The sequence below is a fragment of the Cololabis saira genome, chromosome 14 (genome assembly GCF_033807715.1).
Source record: "Cololabis saira isolate AMF1-May2022 chromosome 14, fColSai1.1, whole genome shotgun sequence".
NCBI lineage: Eukaryota > Metazoa > Chordata > Actinopteri > Beloniformes > Belonidae > Cololabis > Cololabis saira.
This window is the reverse complement of record NC_084600.1, coordinates 31,281,765-31,301,498: the sequence shown is the minus strand read 5'-3', so window position 1 is coordinate 31,301,498 and position 19,734 is coordinate 31,281,765. Positions and strand designations below refer to the sequence as shown.

The following is a 19,734-nucleotide window of genomic DNA, read 5'->3' as shown; positions in this document are numbered from 1 at the left end:
TGACTGTCAGCTCGCCGGCGGAGGATTCCCACCTTTATATAGACTCCTGTGTGACGTATGTTCCCATATAAGGCAGAGAGGAAGCCCATATTTGGGCAGACCGGGGAAGGCGGGTTTCCGGGTATCTCTGTCGCTCTTTGCACCGCGATATTCGGGGACTGGACCGTCCGGTTCGGTCCGAGGTCCAGCCGAGCCCCGTGCGGGAGGCCGACGGCGGCCACGGTGCCTCGCTGAGCGCCGGCCGCCCGCCGCCATAGCCCGGAAACCCCCGAGACACGTCACGGCTCGGTGCTCCGGGGTCTGCGTCACGTGGAGATCTTCCAGCGACGTCATCACTTCCTCGGACCTTATTTGGCTGTTTTCCTGTCAGACCGTTGAACTGGGAGCGAGTCCCGTACCGCACCTGAAAAAAAAAACTACAACAAAAACAGAATTGGCACACCTGAGCTACACGTGGAGGCATGCAGACTAACAAGAATGTAACTGGAATAAAACTCACAATGATTGCCACACATTTGGATAACTGAAAACGCCAACAGGCAATACTAGGGTTAGGGGAACAGCAATGTTTGACACAACAGCAATAAGAACAAATACAAAGGGCAGATGTATATCTGTTTTAGGAGTAAAACTGTGGAACTCATTAGACAACGACCTTAAACTAGCAAATTCAATAAAAGCATACAAGATATTATTCAAAGCAAAGGTAATGGACACATATATAGAAACACAATAAGCAAACAAAGAAGAATGCACACATGCATGAGATGAAATGACAACTTAAATTGGTTTGTCGGTTTCCTTAGCATCTTTCCACTTTCTGTTTTCAGAGCTATCATTATTATTATTATCAACAAGGGCGTAGGTTTGGTCTCAACATTGGTAGGGACGATATAACAGCATAACCTGCATGTACTTTTTGCTGGGGACGGGACATTAATAAGACCAAACAGATTGGATGAACGGGGGTCAGGGCTACATTTGTCACAAATATTAACCTAATTAATTGATAGGCTAAATGATCAATGCAAAATAAATCTGTATTGACTTATACTAACTTTTATGTGTATTGGTTCACCTGATACACGGTTCGATTTAAACCTTTGTTTTCAAAAACTACTAAAGATACATTTTGAAAACGTCCAGAATATTCCAGGATTTTATTAGCAATTTAAATTGCAATATTTGAACATAACTTAAATTATATTAACATACACAATAAATGTATTAATTGTACTTATTAATAATCTCTTAACTATCCAGAATGCAAAAAATAAATATTTGTCTAAGACCATCAGCCAATCAAACGTGCGTTTGAGGAACAAAAAATGGACCGGCAAATTCAGCAAGGGGTAAATATAAGTCTGAATATAATGAAAATAATTCACTTAATAATGGTAGGGTCAATTCTATCCTTACAACATTTGGGAAGACAATCTAAATTGCCTATATATCTGAACTCATTATATAATGCAAATAAGGTTGCTTAAAAGTTGGTGGGGACAATTTGAGCCTCCTGAAAAGTTGGTAGTGTTATGTCCCTACCGTCCCTATGCAAACCTACGCCCTTGATTATCATTATTATTGATATTATTATTATTATCATCATCATCATCATCATCATCATCATCATCATCATCATCATCATCATCATCATCATCATCATCATTATTATTATTATTATTATTATTATTATTATTATTATTATTATTATTATTACTATTATTATTATTTTGTGTAGACTTATGATACTTCATTTGTTCTTTTTGTATATTCTATTCTGTTAAAAGGTGGGCAACATAAGCTTTATGCTTCAAGCCCAGACCTTTTCGGTCAAATAATCACAATGTTGACCAGGGAAAAACCTGTGTTATCTTGTTTGTTGATTTTTGTTTGTGATTGACCGAAATAAATATTAACTAACTAACTAACTAGGTACCCGCTACTGCTTCAGGATTTAAGATGGAAAGATGTAGGCAAGTGCAAATAATCATCAGTCCTTTGATGAACTGATCATTTTTAAGGCAAGGCAGGTTTATTTCTATAGCACAATTCAACAACAAGGTGATTCAAAGTCCTTTACAAAGACATTAAAACATAATTAAAAAGCATAATTTAAATTTTAAAGAAAAAAGAACAATAGATACAAATCTGATAAAAGCAGTAATTAAAATATGATCAAGTTTCTAAACAAGTTTAAAAGTAACAGTGCAGGTTTTGAGCTTTACTCAAATGCAGCTGAAAACAGGTGAGTCTCCAACCTGGATTTAAATGAACTGAGTGTTTCAGCTGATCTGAGGCTTTCTGGGAGTTTGTTTCAGACATGTGAAGCAGATAAGCTGAATGCAGCTTCCCCATGTCTGTTTCTGACTCTGGGAACTGATAAAAAAAACCAGATCCAAATGACCTGAGGGGCCTGGAAGGTTCATACTGGGTCAGTAGATCCATGACGTGTTCTGGTCCTGGACCATTCAGAGCTTTATAGACCAGCATCAGAACTTTAAAGTCTGTCCTCTGATGGACAGACAGCCCGTGTAAAGACCTCAGAGCTGCACTGATGTGGTCCACTTTTTTGGTCTTAGTGAGGACTGGAGCAGCAGAGTTTTGAATGAGCTGCAGTTGTCTAACTGACTTTTTGCTAAACCTGTAAAGATGCTGTTACAATAATCAAGCTACTAAAGAAGAATGCATTTTTTCAGACTCTGCTGACACATCAGATCTTTTAACCTTGATATATTCTTAAGGTGATAGTAGGATGACTTGTGTTTTTCCAAATTTAGGTCTGAATCCATCACTACACCCAGGTTTCTGGCCTGGTTGGTAGTTTTTAGGTGATTGATTAGGAGATTAGGAGATTGAAGCTCTGCGGTGAAATGTAATTGTTTGTTCTTTGGCTTCAAAGACAATTACCTAAGTTCTGTTTTTGTTTAACTTGAGAAAGTGCACATGTGTTATTTTCTGCTCATATGTAAAGTTACCAATTAGAAAAAGTACTTCCTATTTCTCTAAGTATATTTTGAAGCAGTTTAGTACAGTTCTGGAAATACCCGCCCAGTTCTTCATTCATTTGAGTAAAATATTGTGGTCAACTGTATCTAATGCAGTACTGAGATCCAGTTAAACTGAGACTGACATGTTTCCACTGCATTCAGACATATGTCATTAACAGCACTCGAGTTGTAAAAAAAAATCAGGGGGGACGGTGGATTTTATCATATGGGGACAGATAATTTGTGCTGATTACAAATAATATAATATATTACAAATAATAACACTGACCAAAACACCTGCAGAAATACTGCAGGAATGACATAGCAGCAGTTAAATGCAGCCTTCTGTAAGCTTTAAATATCCACAAAGATTGTGTTACATCAAAACACAAAAATAAAAAACTGTTTTCTGAACTTATCAATATGACTCTGTCCTTCACAGGATAAGTAAAATGGATCACTGCAAAAACTCAAAATCTTAACAAGAATATGTCCTATTTCTATTTAAAATGTATCATTTTAGTAATAAAATCTCATTACACTTAAAACAAGAGTCATCACTGGAAAAAACAACAATTTTCACCTGTTTCAAGTAGATTTTCACTTGAAATAAGTAGAAAAATTTGCCAGTGGAACAAGATTTTTTTTGCTTGTAATAAGAAGATCTTGTTCCACTGGCAGATTTTTCTACTTATTTCAAGTGAAAATGTACTTGAAACAAGTGAAAATTGTCAAATAAGTTATTTTTCTGGTGTTATTTTCCTGGTGATGACTGTAAATGTTGAAATAGCAGTAAAACCACATTCATTGATGAAATGACATAAGGGATGGAAAGGGGGGATGGCAGTTTTACAGGGGGGATGATTTGGACCGTTTTTATTTCAGGGGGGGATGCCATCCCCCCTCATTCCCCCTCAACTCGAGTACTGGTCATTAAGCACTTTGTTCATTTGTGTCTTGTCAAGATTGTTCTTGTAGGAACCATTTCTATGTGGGTGTGTGTGCAAGGTACCACATTGGGCCAGTAGGTGTCCTCACTGTCTCAGGGGTAAATGTTATATAGGTGAGAACTTTCAATCAGGTGTCAGGTGTTGCTAGACGGAGGAGCACATAGTTTTTCGACCGCTCCGCTCTGTCACGTCTGTTTGTTGTAGTAGTGAAACAAGTCACACACAAGTCACAGGACTTTTATATGCACTGGTAATGGATCCCTGCACAACATTAAATATCCTGAAACGGTGATCAACAAAGAAAGCATCAAAAAAAGAAGTGAACTGTAAGTCGTCCACTGCTTATCAATTAATTAGCTCACAATATAACAACCACAACTAGTCACAATTATAACAATAACTAAGCACCGGACTCTGCATTGCTGCAATCTCAAACTTCATCTACACACCCCGTACAGACCCCCCCCCCTGTTTTTTTTTCTTTTTCTTACTTTTACTTATTTTATTTTTGCATGTACCATACTCATGTACTGGCAGCACTTTAATATTCAACTATTTAACTATTTATTAGTATTTATCATGTACCACAGCAGATACAAAATAGCACTACAGCACTTTAGTTCTCAAATCATTCATTTCCCCAGCACGGTTTTTATCGTCATTAACTTTTATTGTGAATGCATATGCCATGTTATGTGTGCTATATTGTTTTCTTTTTTTGTGATTATTATTATTGTTGTTTGTATGATTTTTGCTGATTACATCTGGCAGGGGGACCTACCGATGTAAATCAGCCTATGGCTGCAATCTGGGTGCATCTACATTTTTTTTTATTTCTCTTTAAAGAAAATGTTGATTGATGTACACTGTCCCTACCAAATAAAATAAATTGAAATTGAAATTGAAATTGAGTCGTTTGTTTCACTAGACACAAAGTTACAGTAGTGCAGCAGCAAGCGCGTCGATTAAATTTAGCCTGTTTTTGCAGCTTTTTGTGGCTTTAAGTTTTAGGCTTAGTCCTTTATCAGCAAAAGTATAATTACATCTGTTTTTAGTGGCTCTGGAAACACACCTCACATTAAGGACAAGTTCACCATCAGTAACAGGTCTGAATCCAAAATCTTTGAGACCTTTTTGAAAAATTGTATTGGCAGGATGTCTAAACGGCAAGAGCAGGGGTTCAGCTGATGAAAGATGTCTCCAGGTCTTTGCTCTTAATGGGTTGAAAAACTGTGTCATCGTATTTGAACCGGTTTTCAGTGGACAAGGTACATATGCTGTAAGTGTGTCATTTGTAAGCGTGCAGACCTCTATAAGAGTAGGTATTTGGTGGTCAGATCAGGGCTGTTAACTTACTGCAAGAGAGAACGATATCAACAATGGTCTTAAAGAAGCAAGTGTTGCTGGATATTAATCTGGAAAGCATTATATTTGGACTTCAACACTCTACAGTGAGAAGGATTATTCACAAGTGGAAAACATTCAATACAGTTGCCAATCTTCCCAGGAGTGGATGTCGCATAAAAATGTACTGGTTTTCAGCATGAATTTTCTACATTGTGTGGTCTGATCTTCATCTATTTTACACCAACAGATTTAACATGGTGTTGCAAAGATTAGATCATGTTTTATGGCAGATTAATGCAGAAAACCTGTTATTTCAAAGGAATTCACATGTTTTTCTAGCCTTCTTTTTAGTTCTCCCCACATGTTGGATACTGAGGCTGACTTTGTTGCTTGGAAGCCCCCTAGTGGTTATCCTGGTGGCCCCTGGTGGCCCGTGGTGGCTCGTGGTGGCTCCTGGTGGCTCGTGGTGGCTTGTGGTGGCTCGTGGTGGCTCCTGGTGGCTCTTGGTGGCTCCTGGTGGCCCCTGGTGGCTTGTGGTGGCTCGTGGTGGCTCCTGGTTCTTTTTTTTTTTTTTTAATTTCCCTTAGAGTCCCACAATGGGGAAATTCTTTTTCTCTGCATTTGACCCATTTTCTAGTTGAACTAGTAGCAGTGGTCGCCATGCAAAGGGCACGGCGCCCGGGGAGCAGTAAGGGTTAAGGGCCTTGCTCAGGGGCCCAAGGTGGTTGACTTTTGGTTGCAATCCAGGGGCTTGAACCTGGGTCCTCCAGACTCCAGCCTCCTCTCTTCTTACACAGTCTGTGGTTTGCCTCTGCAGGTTTGTGGCGTCAAACAGCTGCAGCCACCGAGGCAGAGACTCAGCATCACTGCAGAAACCAGGGCGTCTGAGGAGGAGCAGAGGCGGTCTGAGGCCCCAGCACCAGCACACTGGTGTCCCACATGGACCCCACCTCCTGCTCACCTCCTCCCGGCAACAAACGGACTCCGTTTGTCCCACAGCCCGCAGACCGTCTCCGCAGCTCTGCTCCAAAACCCTCTATGATCTCCACAAACACTGTGTCATTCCCTTCACTTTGAGACAGTTAATGAAATTTCCTCTGAACTGCTCTAAAATCTTACCAAAAATGCGCTGGTGGTGTTTTCCTTCAGATGTTGGAGCTGGTTCACTTCCAGGTGAGCTGTACCTTCAGACGGGCAACGCCACCTGGTGACATCCTCAACTCAGCCCATGAAAACAGGAGGTGTTTTCATGCAGCTTCGTTGTCAACAAGCTCCCCTGCGGTTTACTGTTGAGAAAATATTCATGATCCAAAACCAATGTATTGAGTGTTACACCCTGAGGAAGGCTGTGGCCGAAACACGCAGGCTGTAACCCACTTTTTTTAATCTTTCCACATGAAATAGCCCATTTAAATAAAGGCTTTTTATATTTGAAGAAGAGTGCCTTGGATTTTTCTTCCTTTTTGCCAAAACCAGTTGTTTTGAAAGTTATTTGTCCTAGATAGATAGATACATTTCTAAAGTAAAATATCAAATTCTGAATTCATAAACGCAAATTTGAGGGAAAATAATACATCTATGGGTGATCATCAGTTTTGTTATAAATACTGGAAGTTGAAGCCATCCTTGGACGCCCTCTCGTGGTGGCACCACGCGTTACAGACGGGCTGTTTAAACAACTATACCTCATAGTCACATATGTTATATATATTTTTTTTTTTATTTAATTTTTTTTTTGCCGTCTATCTATCTATCTATCTATCTATCTATCTATCTATCTATCTATCTATCTATCTATCTATCTATCTATCTATCTATCTATCTATCTATCTATCTATCTATCTATCTATCTATCTATCTATCTATCTATCTATCTATTTATCTATCTATCTATCTATCTGAATGAACAAATGTTACAGCTGAAGTACTTTCAACACCAGAAATGACAGGGAAACCTCTTTTGGTGGATTCATTCCAGAACAGTAAATAAGATGACAACAAAGAAAACTAAGTCGCACGCGCGAGATAAAAAGTCGTGCGCACGAGATAACAATAATAATTTCCATGTCACCTCCAGGGCTCCGTAGAAAACAAACTTAAAGACAACAACAACAAAAAAAACCTTCAAAAACAGATTTGGAGGATGCGGGCATCGATCTCTACCTGCGTGTGTTTATGCTTGCTGCAGCGGGCCAGAAGATTGGGTCCCTTCCTTACTACGTGATTACATACAATATTCTTTTCCTGTATATCCAATTTTGTGAAAAAAACTCTTTTTACTTAGCAGTTCAAGGGACATACAACTCCTTTAGGCTGATTGGTCCAGACGGTCCACATGACGGTTAAACATCTGAAAGTATGACCGTCCCGACCAGTGTTTTTGACCATGTAACAATTAGAACAAAGCCAAAGGAAACATTAATTATTAAGTTGTTGATTATCCTCGCAAAATTCCACATCCACAAATCCAAATTCTTACGCAAAAAACCCTCTTTTTTAACTTTTCATTGTGAATTAAAACAGTATCTGGACTCTATTAAGTTTTCTAATAATTCAAAAGCAATCAAAACCATAAATGTATGTAAATGTTTTGGCTTTCTGTTAATTTCACCCCCCCTGGCTGGTTGTAATGTGTTGTGCTTTTTGTTTTGTTTTTTATTTGAGTTGTACTCTTTATATGTTCTAATTCAACGTGAATTTGCATAATGTGAAGTTTTGTTATCATTGTACTGTTTGCAATTGTTAATTAAAAAAAAGACCGTCCGGACCATAGATATAAACACGTAGATGCCTCACCAGAGACGTTCTATAAACCTCACTGAGCGCTGAATCACACTTATATCAGAAACGAAATCCAGATTGGGTCTGAGGATGTGTTTTTTCCTGGAGGGGAACATTCAAGAAACACAGTTTGGTATTAACAATCACCCTTTTGTGTTGATGTCAAGAGTGGTGTCGGTCTTCCACAAACTGAGGCTGCAAAAACCTCTGCAAGGCTGTTCTTTTCTAAGGTTTATATTGCAGTCGTATAGCTGTTTAGATGTGTGTGTTTGTGTTCATATGTTTATTAATAACCTGTGTGTGTGTGTGTGTGTGTGTGTGTGTGTGTGTTCATATGTTTATTAATAACCCATGTGTGTGTGTGTGTGTGTGTGTGTGTGTGCGTGTGTGTGTGCGTGTGCGTGTGTGTGTGTGTGTGTGTGCGTGTGCGTGTGCGTGTGTGTGTGCGTGTGCGTGTGTGTGTGTGTGTTCATGTTTATTAATAACCCGTGTACAGATCTGTGTGTGTTCATATGTTCACATTGTAAATGTTGATCAATGTCAATATAAAACTGATTTATCAGTATTATGTGTACATTTTTGTCATTATTATACATCACAGTAAAGGATCCACAGCAAACAGTACATTACATTAGTGAGACGAAGAAAAAAATACTGTGGTTTAATGAATGAATATTAATGACTGTGTGTGTGTGTGTGTGTGTGTGTGTGTGTGTGTGTGTGTGTGTGTGTGTGTGTGTGTGTGTGTGAGAGAGAGAGAGAGAGAGGGAAAGAGAGTGTAAGTAATGATGGTAAACCGAATAAATAAACACTGACATGATCAGTGTGTAAAGAAAATACAAGAACAACAATCAAGTAATAATAGTGATAATAAATCAATGACATATATGTAAGAGGTAGGTAAATATAAACATACAATGGATCAATTAATAAAGTTAAAACGTTTTTTATACTTAATGGAGTTAGTTAGATTATATACAGTAATTACATGGTATGAGAAAGGAAGAATAACAGAAGGAGGAAGAAGACTCAAAGAGAAGAAAAAGGAGCGGCAAAACAAAAATGATTATCATATTTCATAAAATAATTAGGAGAAATGTTGTCTTTGATGCTTGTTTGATTTCCAAATACATTAGTGTTTGTGTGTGAATAGATCAATAACTGACATTAGCTTAAAATACCTTTTGTAAAACACTTTATGGAGTTTGGTCTATTTCAATGAATTGGTATATTGGTAAATTTGCCCCATCCAATATGGCGGACGCGGTGACTTATCACAGCAACGGGCCATCCCGCTGAATGAGGCGTGTATGTTTATATGTCTATGGTCTCAATACCAGGAAGAGTGACGGCTCTGATTGGCTCAGAGTCCTCCAGGGAGCAATATGATTGGCTGCAGTTAAAAAAGGCGGGAGGAGCAGGCTGTCTGTCTGGAAATAGAAAGGTTACATGGGGTGACTCACCTGAACAGCTGAGAAACTAAACCTGGATGTTGAGAGTTTCCTGGAGAATGCAGCAATACGTCATCATCAAATAGAAATACAACCTCATTAACAGCAATACAACTTTGTTTTAGCCACACTACCACTGATTTAACAAAGAAAGAAAGAATGAATGTGGATTCAGGTGTTGCAAACCACCAGTTCTCGTTGGACTGGTCATCTGCATGTGTAAACCATCGTAAAAACAGATGTTTTGGCTGTTTGCTGATCTGGAGCATTCAGGTTTGTGTAAACACACTGACAGAAGGGAAAGGAATAAGCAACGAGCTTAAAAAGGCAACTTTTGCTTCACACCAATATGTAAAGGGTTATAAAACCATTTCCAAATTATTTGGAGTTTAAAATCACAGTGAAAAAAACGTAATCAGAAGTGGAAAACATCTGAGACCCCAAGGTTTCCGAGGACCAAAGTGGAGATGTTTTGTGTTCAGAAAAACATAAACACCATTTCAACAGAAACACCTCAAAACCTCTACAAAGTGGGGGGGCGGTGGTCTGGGACTGAACTGTTCTGTGTACCACAGTTTTCTGGAGGTGTGACAAGACATTGATCACAAGCATAAAAGCAAATCCATATCAGAATGGAAAAGACATAAACATTTTTGAGCAGACAGTGATGAAGCAAGGCCCAAAAGCCATTGCTGACCCAAACCACATCCTGCATAAGGAGTATGTGCTAATGCCTTCAGGCAGAAGATTCAGGCAACCCATGTGTAAACTGAACAGGTATAAATTCTCATTTGTCCCACTATCAATTAAATTACTGAACAGTAGGAGATGAAGAGTGTGTGTGTGTGTGTGTGTGTGTGTGTGTGTGTGTGTGTGTGTGTGTGTGTGTGTGTGTGTGTGTGTGTGTGTGTGTGTGTGTGTGTGTGTGTGTGTGTGTGTGTGTGTGATTGGGAGTGATGTGAGGAAAGAAATGTGCAATAATGTGTAGGTTCTTTTGTGTAGGTCAGTGCAATAATGTGGACATCCGTGCAATAAGTTCAGTCGGACTCTGTGCAATAAGTTTCTTCTTCTATTGTGTAATGGGTTTTCTGGGAGTGGGAACTGATGTGGGTTAATTATAGTGTGGTTGATTCTATGTTTGGGCAAAGACTTCAGGGTTGTTTATATGTTTGTTGGAGTATGATTGTCGCCGTGCCTCGTGTCCAAGACAAATTTCTCCTAAGGGAGACAATAAAGATTCATCTTATCTTATCTTATCTTAAAAGAATCCAGGTTTTGGAATGACCTGGTTGAAGTCCAGACCTGAACCTGGTTGAGATGCTTCAGACAGCTGCCTAGAAGTAAATGTCCAACGACCTCAAGCACCTGGTGCAACGTTGGAGAGCAGAATGGACCAGAACTCCTCCAGAACCATGAGAGACACTGATGAAGTCACGGGACACTTGAAGTTATCGCTGCTAAAGGCGGATCTAACTGGGGGTACTTGGTATTAATGACATTATTTTAAATTCTATTCGGGTCAATTTTTGTGAAGTGATGTCATTATCTGCTCAAGGTTTCTTCCCTCCTAAAGGGGAGTTTTTCCTTGCCACTGTTTGGCTTAAGGCTTTTCTCCCACTAGTGGAGTTTTTACCTAACATTGTTTATGTAATAATTGCTCGGGGGTTTATGTTCTGGGTCTCTGGAAAGCGTCTAGAGACAACTTTTGATGTATTAGACGCTATATAAATAAAATTTAATTGAATTGATAGAAAAAAGATTTATGTTTTCATTCATCTGTGGTTTATTTGTCTGATACTCAACCTTTTCTGATTTTATTATGTTATTACGTGAAGAAAAAAACAACTTTTGACTGTGATTTAATATCCAGTTTTGGGTGGTCATGTCTTGTTTGGTCCCCACATTTTAGAGGCCTTTAAAGGGTGTTTGTCTGATTTGAGTCTGACGGTTTACGTCAGAAGGCGGTTTGGGAATGTCATATGTCAGTGATGATCCTTGAGTGTGAGTGTGTGAGTGTGAGTGTGTGAGTGTGTGTGTGTCCAGCTGCCGCGTGCCGACGCGTCTCAGCTTTGTTCTATTTCTGCTGCAGACCCGGTCACGGTCTTTATAAAGCGGGTGAACACACACAGGCATGCTGGAACTTTCCGGCACTGGTGGGCGAGTGGGGGTATAAAAGAGCGAGGACGCAGGACACCAGACAAGCAAACCAACAGACTCCAGACTGAAGCAGCACTTCTGAAAGCAGAACTGTCCTCCAGAGCCACCTCAGGATGTTGTGTCCCAGCGTCTTCCAGCCATCCCCGGTCGCCATGAGGCCTTTCCTGGACCTGCACTGGCCCGTCCGCAGCCTGTGGCCCGAGACCCGGCCGCTCTTCTTCCAGATGGAGCAGGAGATGATCCGCCACATGCAGGAGATGAGGCAGAGCATGGAGTACATGGATAAGCTGCATCAGAGGATCTTCGATGAGATCGACCACCCCTCCTCCACGGGAGCCTTGAAGCCCATCACCTTCCAGGAGCTGGGGAGGAACGGCAGCGGCTTCGGCCTCAGCCTGGACACCACAGAGTTCTCCCCGGAGGATCTGTCCGTCAAACAGGTGGGCAAGAAGCTGAGGGTGAGCGGCCGGACGGAGAAGAAGCAGGACAACGGGAAGGGCTCCTACTCTTACAGGTGCCAGGAGTTCAGGCAGGAGTTTGACCTGCCGGACGGTGTCGACCCTGAGAGCGTCACCTGCTCGCTGGTGGGGGGGCGGCTGCAGATCCAGGCTCCCCGGGACAAAGCTCTGAAGGACGACAAGGAGAGGATCGTCCCCATCAGCTTAACCTCAGCGCCTGCCATCACTTCTGCCTCCCCAAGTGGAGACCCTGAGGGAAGCAGCTCCACACCTTCAGAGACAGACTCTGAGAGAAACTGAGCATAGAGGAGCATCGCATCATTAACCCATCTTTGTAGTTTGGTTTTATTGGATCAGCTGGAGGGAACAGGAAGCTGCTGTTCTTTACTTGCACTTTGATTTTGACGTACTAACTGTTAATAATTTTGCCAAGGGTTTTGTCAAATGTAATTTAGAATCATAATTCACTCATCGTGACAATTGTTGTGGTCGATTATTCTCAAAAAAGAAGTAAAACCCCAGAAGCATCTTACTGGTTGACCCATCTTTGTTGTATCCTGAGCCAATATTCATCACTTTTATTCTGAACAAATTTTTTTAAAACACTTTCGAAGCTTTGACAAATCACAACTATGTTGACAACAGCTGGTCTGTGACACATTTCTGAACCTACTGTGTTTTTATTGTAATTATTTGATACCGATAAACGTCGACAGACGACTGAACCTTCCCGAACGCTGTTACTTGTTTAATCTGTATAATCTCTCTCTTCATTTTCTGTTTCTCTCTGTACCTTCTGGATTTCATAAAATGTCCCAACTTTTATAGAAATGCACCTTCTGTTAATAAATGAATATAATCCATTTTTTTTCTCGACTTAATATTTACTCCAACTTTTCCTGACAAGGTCTAATTCTGAGATTCCTGCTCAAAAATGACGTAGCTAATTTTAAATGCAGATATCTCAGCAATTACAAGGTGTTTCTGAATAATTTTGGTATCAAACTAAAGATAACATATGTGAGATTAAAGCAGAGGTGTAAAATTAATAACACATAACTGTGGGTCTTTGCCACATCTCAGGGAGGTCGGGATGGATTTGGATGATTGACACCTCTCTGAAATCTTCCCAGCCAGAATCAACTGAGAGTTCACTAGTACGTCACTTAGGTTTACAAGAGTCTGGAAGAGTTTTCCACTGGAACCTCATTCATGATGATGAAACACCCAAGGCCAGTCTGAGTTGAGAGTTGTGCTGTAGAAAGTGGAGTAGTTTTTATTTATATTTTTTATCTTTCTCTCAACCGTTTCTCAGCTGTAAACCTCCCCTCCAATCACCAACCAGATCCCCCCGTGACATATTTATGAACGGTCCTCGATGAAGCCGGTCCTCTCGTGTCCAAAATATTTTGGGACAAAGTTTCCACAGTCACAATTTAAAAAAACTGACCATGTCAGTTGAGTTTAGGTAGAAACGGTCTATCGGCTTACATTTGACTTGTCATCATTTAACATATAGATTTAACATATAAAATTCAGAATCCAATTTTACATTTTATTACTTGTGTATAAAGCCCAAAACGGCTTAGCTCCGCATTATTTGCAAGACCTGATAGTGCCTTATGTTCCTGTCAGAGCTCTCCGTTCTCAGAGTGCAGGTTTACTCGTAGTTCCTAGAGTATCCAAATGTAGATTTGGAGGGCGGGCGTTCTGCTATCAGGCACCACTACTATGGAACCAACTTCCAATCTGGGTTAAGGAGGCTGACACCACCTCCACCTTTAAAACTAAACTTAAAACATTTCTGTTTAGTAAAGCCTATAGTTAGTGTTTAGTAAACCTCTAACCGGTGTTGGTAAATCTCTAGGTAGTGTAAACTCTAGTGTGCTAGAGTCGCTCCTGTAGTTTCTTGTGCTGGCCCCCCCTTCTCCTCCCTTTTTTCTCTTTTGTCGGACACCGGAACCTGCAGCGTGGGAGTGAGAGGGGCAGGGTAACGGCCCGGGCAGGCGGGGGAGAGGTTTGTCCGTCAAGACTCCTCTCCCTGGCCCTGCCCCTTCTCAACCTTTCCCCGACCCTGCACCCCAACCTGGGACTTGATGATTGGGCCGGAGCTTCGGGAGCTGCGTGCTGGCCTGCGGTCCCCACCCCTGGTCATCCCGTTGCTGCTTCCACATGCCTGCTGTGTTGTTGAGGGGGAGTTGAGGGGAGTTTTTCTTGCCAGTTTGGCTTAAGGTTTTTCTCCCACTAGGGGAGTTTTTACCTGCCATTGTTTATGTAATAACTGCTCGGGGGTCATGTTCTGGGTATGGGTCTCTGGAAAGCGTCTAGAGACAACTTTTGTTGTATTAGACGCTATATAAATAAAATTGAAAAAAAAAAAATGAATAGACTAAATATAAGCGGTGATAAGAAAGACAGGATACCAGATTTGACATTTCTTTGTAAAATAATTCTCAATAAACTTAATTTATTCACAAACTGCTTTTCAAATTGCCCAGTGGTCATTGTACTTTTCTTTTTTAATATCACATACGATAAAAAACATTTCTAAAAGACGAGATGTCTGAGATTTTTCACTAACTGTACACAACGGCTCTTCATCTGTCCTCAAACACGTTATTTTTCAAACAAGATGTCCACATCTCGACACCTCGCTGCGCTCAGACATCAGATTAGAAATATAAGGAAGAAAAAAAAAAGAAAAACTGGAGAAAATGATGGACTAAAAATTTTACATCTACAGTACACATTTCCTTTTTCTTCTCTGTTGGTTTTCACTTTTTTTCTTTTTAATGTTTTGATTTACAGAATAATAGGATACATCCTGTTAAGGCTTATGCTAAAGACCAGATAACTGAAACAAACCAACAAACCAGAAAGTGTGTGTGAGTGTGTGTGCGCGAGTGTGTGTGGGGGGGGCGTGTGTTGAAGGACTACCGTGTTGGTGTGCTGTGTGGGTTCAAAATTCAGTCAGGACTGTTTGTGTAAATGTTTCATGACGATCATCTAAGTCCATCTGCGTCTGGGGACGTCGTCTTCGTGTGGGTGTGTGTGCATTTTGGGGACCCTCATTTTAAGGGGACCTCGTCTGTTTTTGTTTGTTTCAGATACTTTGTGTGTTTTACTTGTACATTTGTTGATATGCAAATGTGTGTTTACATGTAAGCTAAAGGGATGTCATTTCTGGACACAATATAAACCATAAATATACATTTCCAATTTTTTTATCAGTTCATAAATTCAACTGACCCTTTATGTTCTTCTTCAACAGTTAAAACTTTCTCATTTACTGAAGGAAAAAGAAAACACTCAATACCAGTAATACCACTTGGTCTCACTAGAGGTGCCCCTCGTTGTGTCTTACAACGGGGGAACTTTCCTGTGAGCTGCCGCCCCCGTGTGGTCAGAGGTGGTATTGCTACATAGAAAGACTTTAAAAGGAGCAGTTCAACATTTTGGAAAGTACTCTTTCACTTCGCGAATCTTGTTACACCAGATACCCAGCCTGAATAAACGTTTTTTGTAGTTTTCTTTATCATATAACCGTGGATGTATATTCAATTTAGGAAAGGATGTCTTTCATGGCAACCATCAGTTGACGATGAATGCAACTAATAGCGTTGTGTTGGCAGCCGTCTGTTTACTTTTTTAATCAGCTGGGAGATCTTGTGCCTGTCGAAATGTTTTCCTAATAAAACTGTTTCCATTTAGTTTTTGTCAACATTGCTCAATCATACTAAATTAAACTAGTCTTGTTACTGTGAATGTTCAACAAAACCTGTTAAGTCAGGCTGACTCCAGTTTATTAAACCTGGTTTAATTTATTAAACATATTTACAGTCGGGAACAAAAATAATTTCGTTTTCCACAACTAAACTTGGCACGAAAAGTAGGGAAATTAGTGTTTGGTGGATTATTTCTCTGTTGTAACAATGTTTCTTGGCAATAAATCTTATACTGTTGTAAAGTCTGTTTATTCCCCTTTTAAATTGCACCACATTTGTAAGGAACATGCAGCTTTGGGAGGAGCAGCAGAGCTGACGATGTGGGTTGTACCCATGAAAAATTAGCCAAATCTGCTCTACCAATGCCAAACAACTTTGAATCTTGTTAAGTGGATTGGATGATTGAAGTTTGAAGAAACAACACTTATTGTCAATTTAACGATTGATCCATTTAACAAACAGGAGCCTCGGTAGCGTGTGGAAGAACCAGCACAGCCACAACAGCCTGGGATCACCTCCTCCAGCTGGTCACACTGCTGTGGGAGACATCCCCTTCTCCAACCAGGATTGGTCAGAAATCAGCCAACCTGGTTGTGTTGGTCTCTCTGGCATGAACAGCACGCCCAAGCTGATCCCACAAGTGTTCAATGGGGTTGAGGTCAGGACTACTGGCAGGCCACCATCCTCTCCACTCCTAGATTCTGGAGAAGTCTCTGATAAAGCTGCTCTGAGAGGGCGAGTGTTGTCGTCTTGGAGGATAGAGTTCGGTCCCAGATTGAGGAGATATGGGATTGCCACCGGTTGGAGAATCTCATCTCCATATCTCACTGCATTAACATTACCTCTAATGATGACGAACCCGTGTTTCCAGGGAGGGAGATGCCGCCCCAAACCATCACACTGCCTCTAAAAGATGTCGGCGTTCTCCACGTCTTCTCCACACTTTGACCCTACGATCCAACTGCCATAGACAGAATCTGGACTCATCACTGAACATTACGTTCCTACACATGTTCAGGCAGTGGCGGCCTTTGCCATCAGGGGGCCCGTTTCAATATTTAATATGGGGCCCTATTTATTACTATATTTGCCAGCTATGTGTCCTGCGTCCGTGACGCATTATAAGCTGAAAGAACGCAGTAAACGCATCCATGCGTTTACTGCGTTGGTGTTATTAGAGTGGGCGGCAGTAGTCGGTGCAGATGCTGGACCAAAGAAAGAGGTCACTTTCGGAAGACTACTGTTACCTTTCTTAATTTCCAGTCTTATCTCCGAACCGTAGTTGGGAGAGCTGGTATTTAAATACGGTTTCTGCCTCGTTGCTGGTAACCGGCGGTTGTCTAGGAGTCCGGGGAAAGTGAAGGGAAAAAAGGACGGAGGAAAAATACTGTCCGTGCAACGTCGCACATTTATTACAAACTTGTAAAGAGCAAACAAAACACGTGAGGGCCGACAACTGAAAGCTAACGGAGGACACACTGAAAAGTAACTGAACACGTGTTCCGGTCTTCCGCACGCGCACACCTGCATCTCCCTCTCTCTCCTCCGCTGCACCCACTACGTCTCACACACACACACCCAAACACACACACCGCCTTAAAGGGGACCGGGCTGGCCAGTAACACTATTCACAGCTTTCTTTTTTATATCTGCTCATTTTCGCTTTTCAGCACCACTCTGGTATGTTCGTTTCATTTTTCTTGGATGTTAGCTGGTTAGTTTAATGGCGGGTAGTGATTTATTATTGTGTCTTCCTTGCGCATTTATTTTTTTGTCTGTCAGTTGGGGGCCCCCTGGTGGCCGGGGCCCGTTTCAACTGAAACGGTTGAAACATAGGTAAGGCCGCCTATGCGTTCAGGTTCCATTGCACGTGTGCAGACACCAGCGCTAACGGGCCTGACGGTGAAGGGCAGTCATGGCAGGCCTCGGTACCTAGTTGTTGACAGGGTGAAGAAACGGTCTTCTTTGGACGCTCACTTCAAAAAAGAAGATTTTTCATGTGCACACCCCACATACTCAGCTCTCTTGCTCCTCCCACAACTGCATGTTCCTTACAAATGTGGCACCATTTAAAAAAGGGAAATAAACAGGCTTTCTAGCGGTATAAGATTTATTACCACGAAGCATTGTTACAAAGAAATAATTTACCAAACACAAATTTCCCTACTTTTTGTGCTAAATTTATATAAATAAGACAAGATAAGATTAGATCATCCTTAGTTTGGAACACTCCTGTGGTTTATCATTTTAATGCCAAGCTAATGTCATCCTGACTCCAGGCCATCTAGTCGGCCGTCGGACAGTTTTACCAAATGTTGAACTTTTCCTTTATACGAGTCAATTCTGAATCGTCTTCAGGTTTTTAAACGATGTGACAGATGAAACTGACATGAACCAGAAAATAAATCGACCACACAAATGCTCGAAAACTTATTGTCACACGCGCACACACTCTGACATCCTGGAGCAGCTGCGCCCCCTGTGGCAGAAAGCTGCAACTGCACCACCTGACCAATGTGAGGTCTGAAGCCGAGCTGGTCGACTTCACTAAGAAAACCGTCATTAATTTAGTGTCAGTAACGTTAGAGTAAACTTTAACACCGATATAAATACTGCACTGTGATTTAAGATGTAGAAAAATAAAAATATGCCCTCACTGTTCTGAATAAAACAGAGGACAACATATAATAAGTTAATCTAAATTCTAGTAAATGACTGAAAAGAGTAAAATCATTTTGATTTTCAGACTGGCTATTGAGATTTTACTGAATTTCTTTACTTGAAATCTGATCAATTCAGTCTAGTCTGGAGGATTTGACATTTCTAGCTTTTTCTGAAAGCTTTTGCTTATTTATTAAAACCACGCTGTGACGGGGGGTTCGGATCCATTCAGGCGATCGCTGGCTTTGCTTAAATTCATGAAGCTAAACTTCAGTTTCAAGATGAGGTTTAAAGTTGATATGAAATCGGTGAGCTTGCAAAATAAACCTAGCTAATTAACATTTTTTTTGAAGCCATCATAAGAGCTTACTGGGGTCATCTGAAGGTTAAAAATCAAAAATACATGAATTAATTCTGACTTCATAAACTCAGAAATCTGCAAAATAAAACTAGGAAATGCTGACTTAATGATGTTACCAAAAAAAAGGTTTTTTATAAAGTCCCAACTGTACTAGCAAATTAATTTCACAATCAAACCGTTTTGTGTAAGAAAACTCAGAATTTGTAACTTCATAAATTTGTAAATGAGCAAGAAACCCATTTCATATCACAGTAAGCATACTAAACCTCGTTAGCAGCTCAGCTACTGTACCTATCTAGCTGCAAACTAATGGCCCTTTTCCACTAGTACCTACTCAGCGCGCTTCTACTCCCCACGCCCCCGTCTTGCGCTTTTCTACTACGGGCCGAGACGGGTAAAGGCTGGCCAAGTAGATACTTTTTCTATACCTATTCTGCAGAGGTTCTAAGCGTGCTGAGTCGGCCCTGGATCTGACGCCACCGATTGGTCGGGGGGCTGTCAGACGTTTGAATCAGGGAGCGGGAGTCAGCGCGAGAGCGACTCGCGGCTCGCTGCGATTTTATTATAAAGCGCAAAACGTCTGTTTGGTGATCCAACTCTGAGGTGCAGATGTTCATAAACCTGGTGGCTGACGAGAGAATTAAAAAGGGACGTAGACGGGCGATAAGGAACCAGGAGCTCTGTTTTTTTCTCAGCCGCTCGCGGCTCCAGCTGATTTCTGATCAGCGCCGACACGAACAAAGCGGTTGCGCAATCGAGTACGTCACAGCAGCTTCACCCCAACCCGCCCACTTCTCACCTGGCTGTGGAAAAACAAACAAGGACAAAGCGGGTGGAGGCGGTACGAGGCGTG

At 41.1% G+C, this 19,734-nt stretch overlaps 1 protein-coding gene across 1 annotated transcript; it reads left to right on the top strand.

The window, feature by feature from the left end:
• Positions 1 to 11,668: 11,668 nt before the first annotated feature.
• LOC133459262 (heat shock protein beta-11-like) lies at positions 11,669 to 12,997 on the top strand. The gene has a single exon (XM_061739136.1). It carries the CDS (start codon positions 11,790 to 11,792, stop codon positions 12,432 to 12,434), a length of 645 nt encoding a protein of 214 aa, XP_061595120.1. The 5' UTR covers positions 11,669 to 11,789; the 3' UTR covers positions 12,435 to 12,997.
• The last annotated feature ends 6,737 nt before the right edge of the window (positions 12,998 to 19,734 follow it).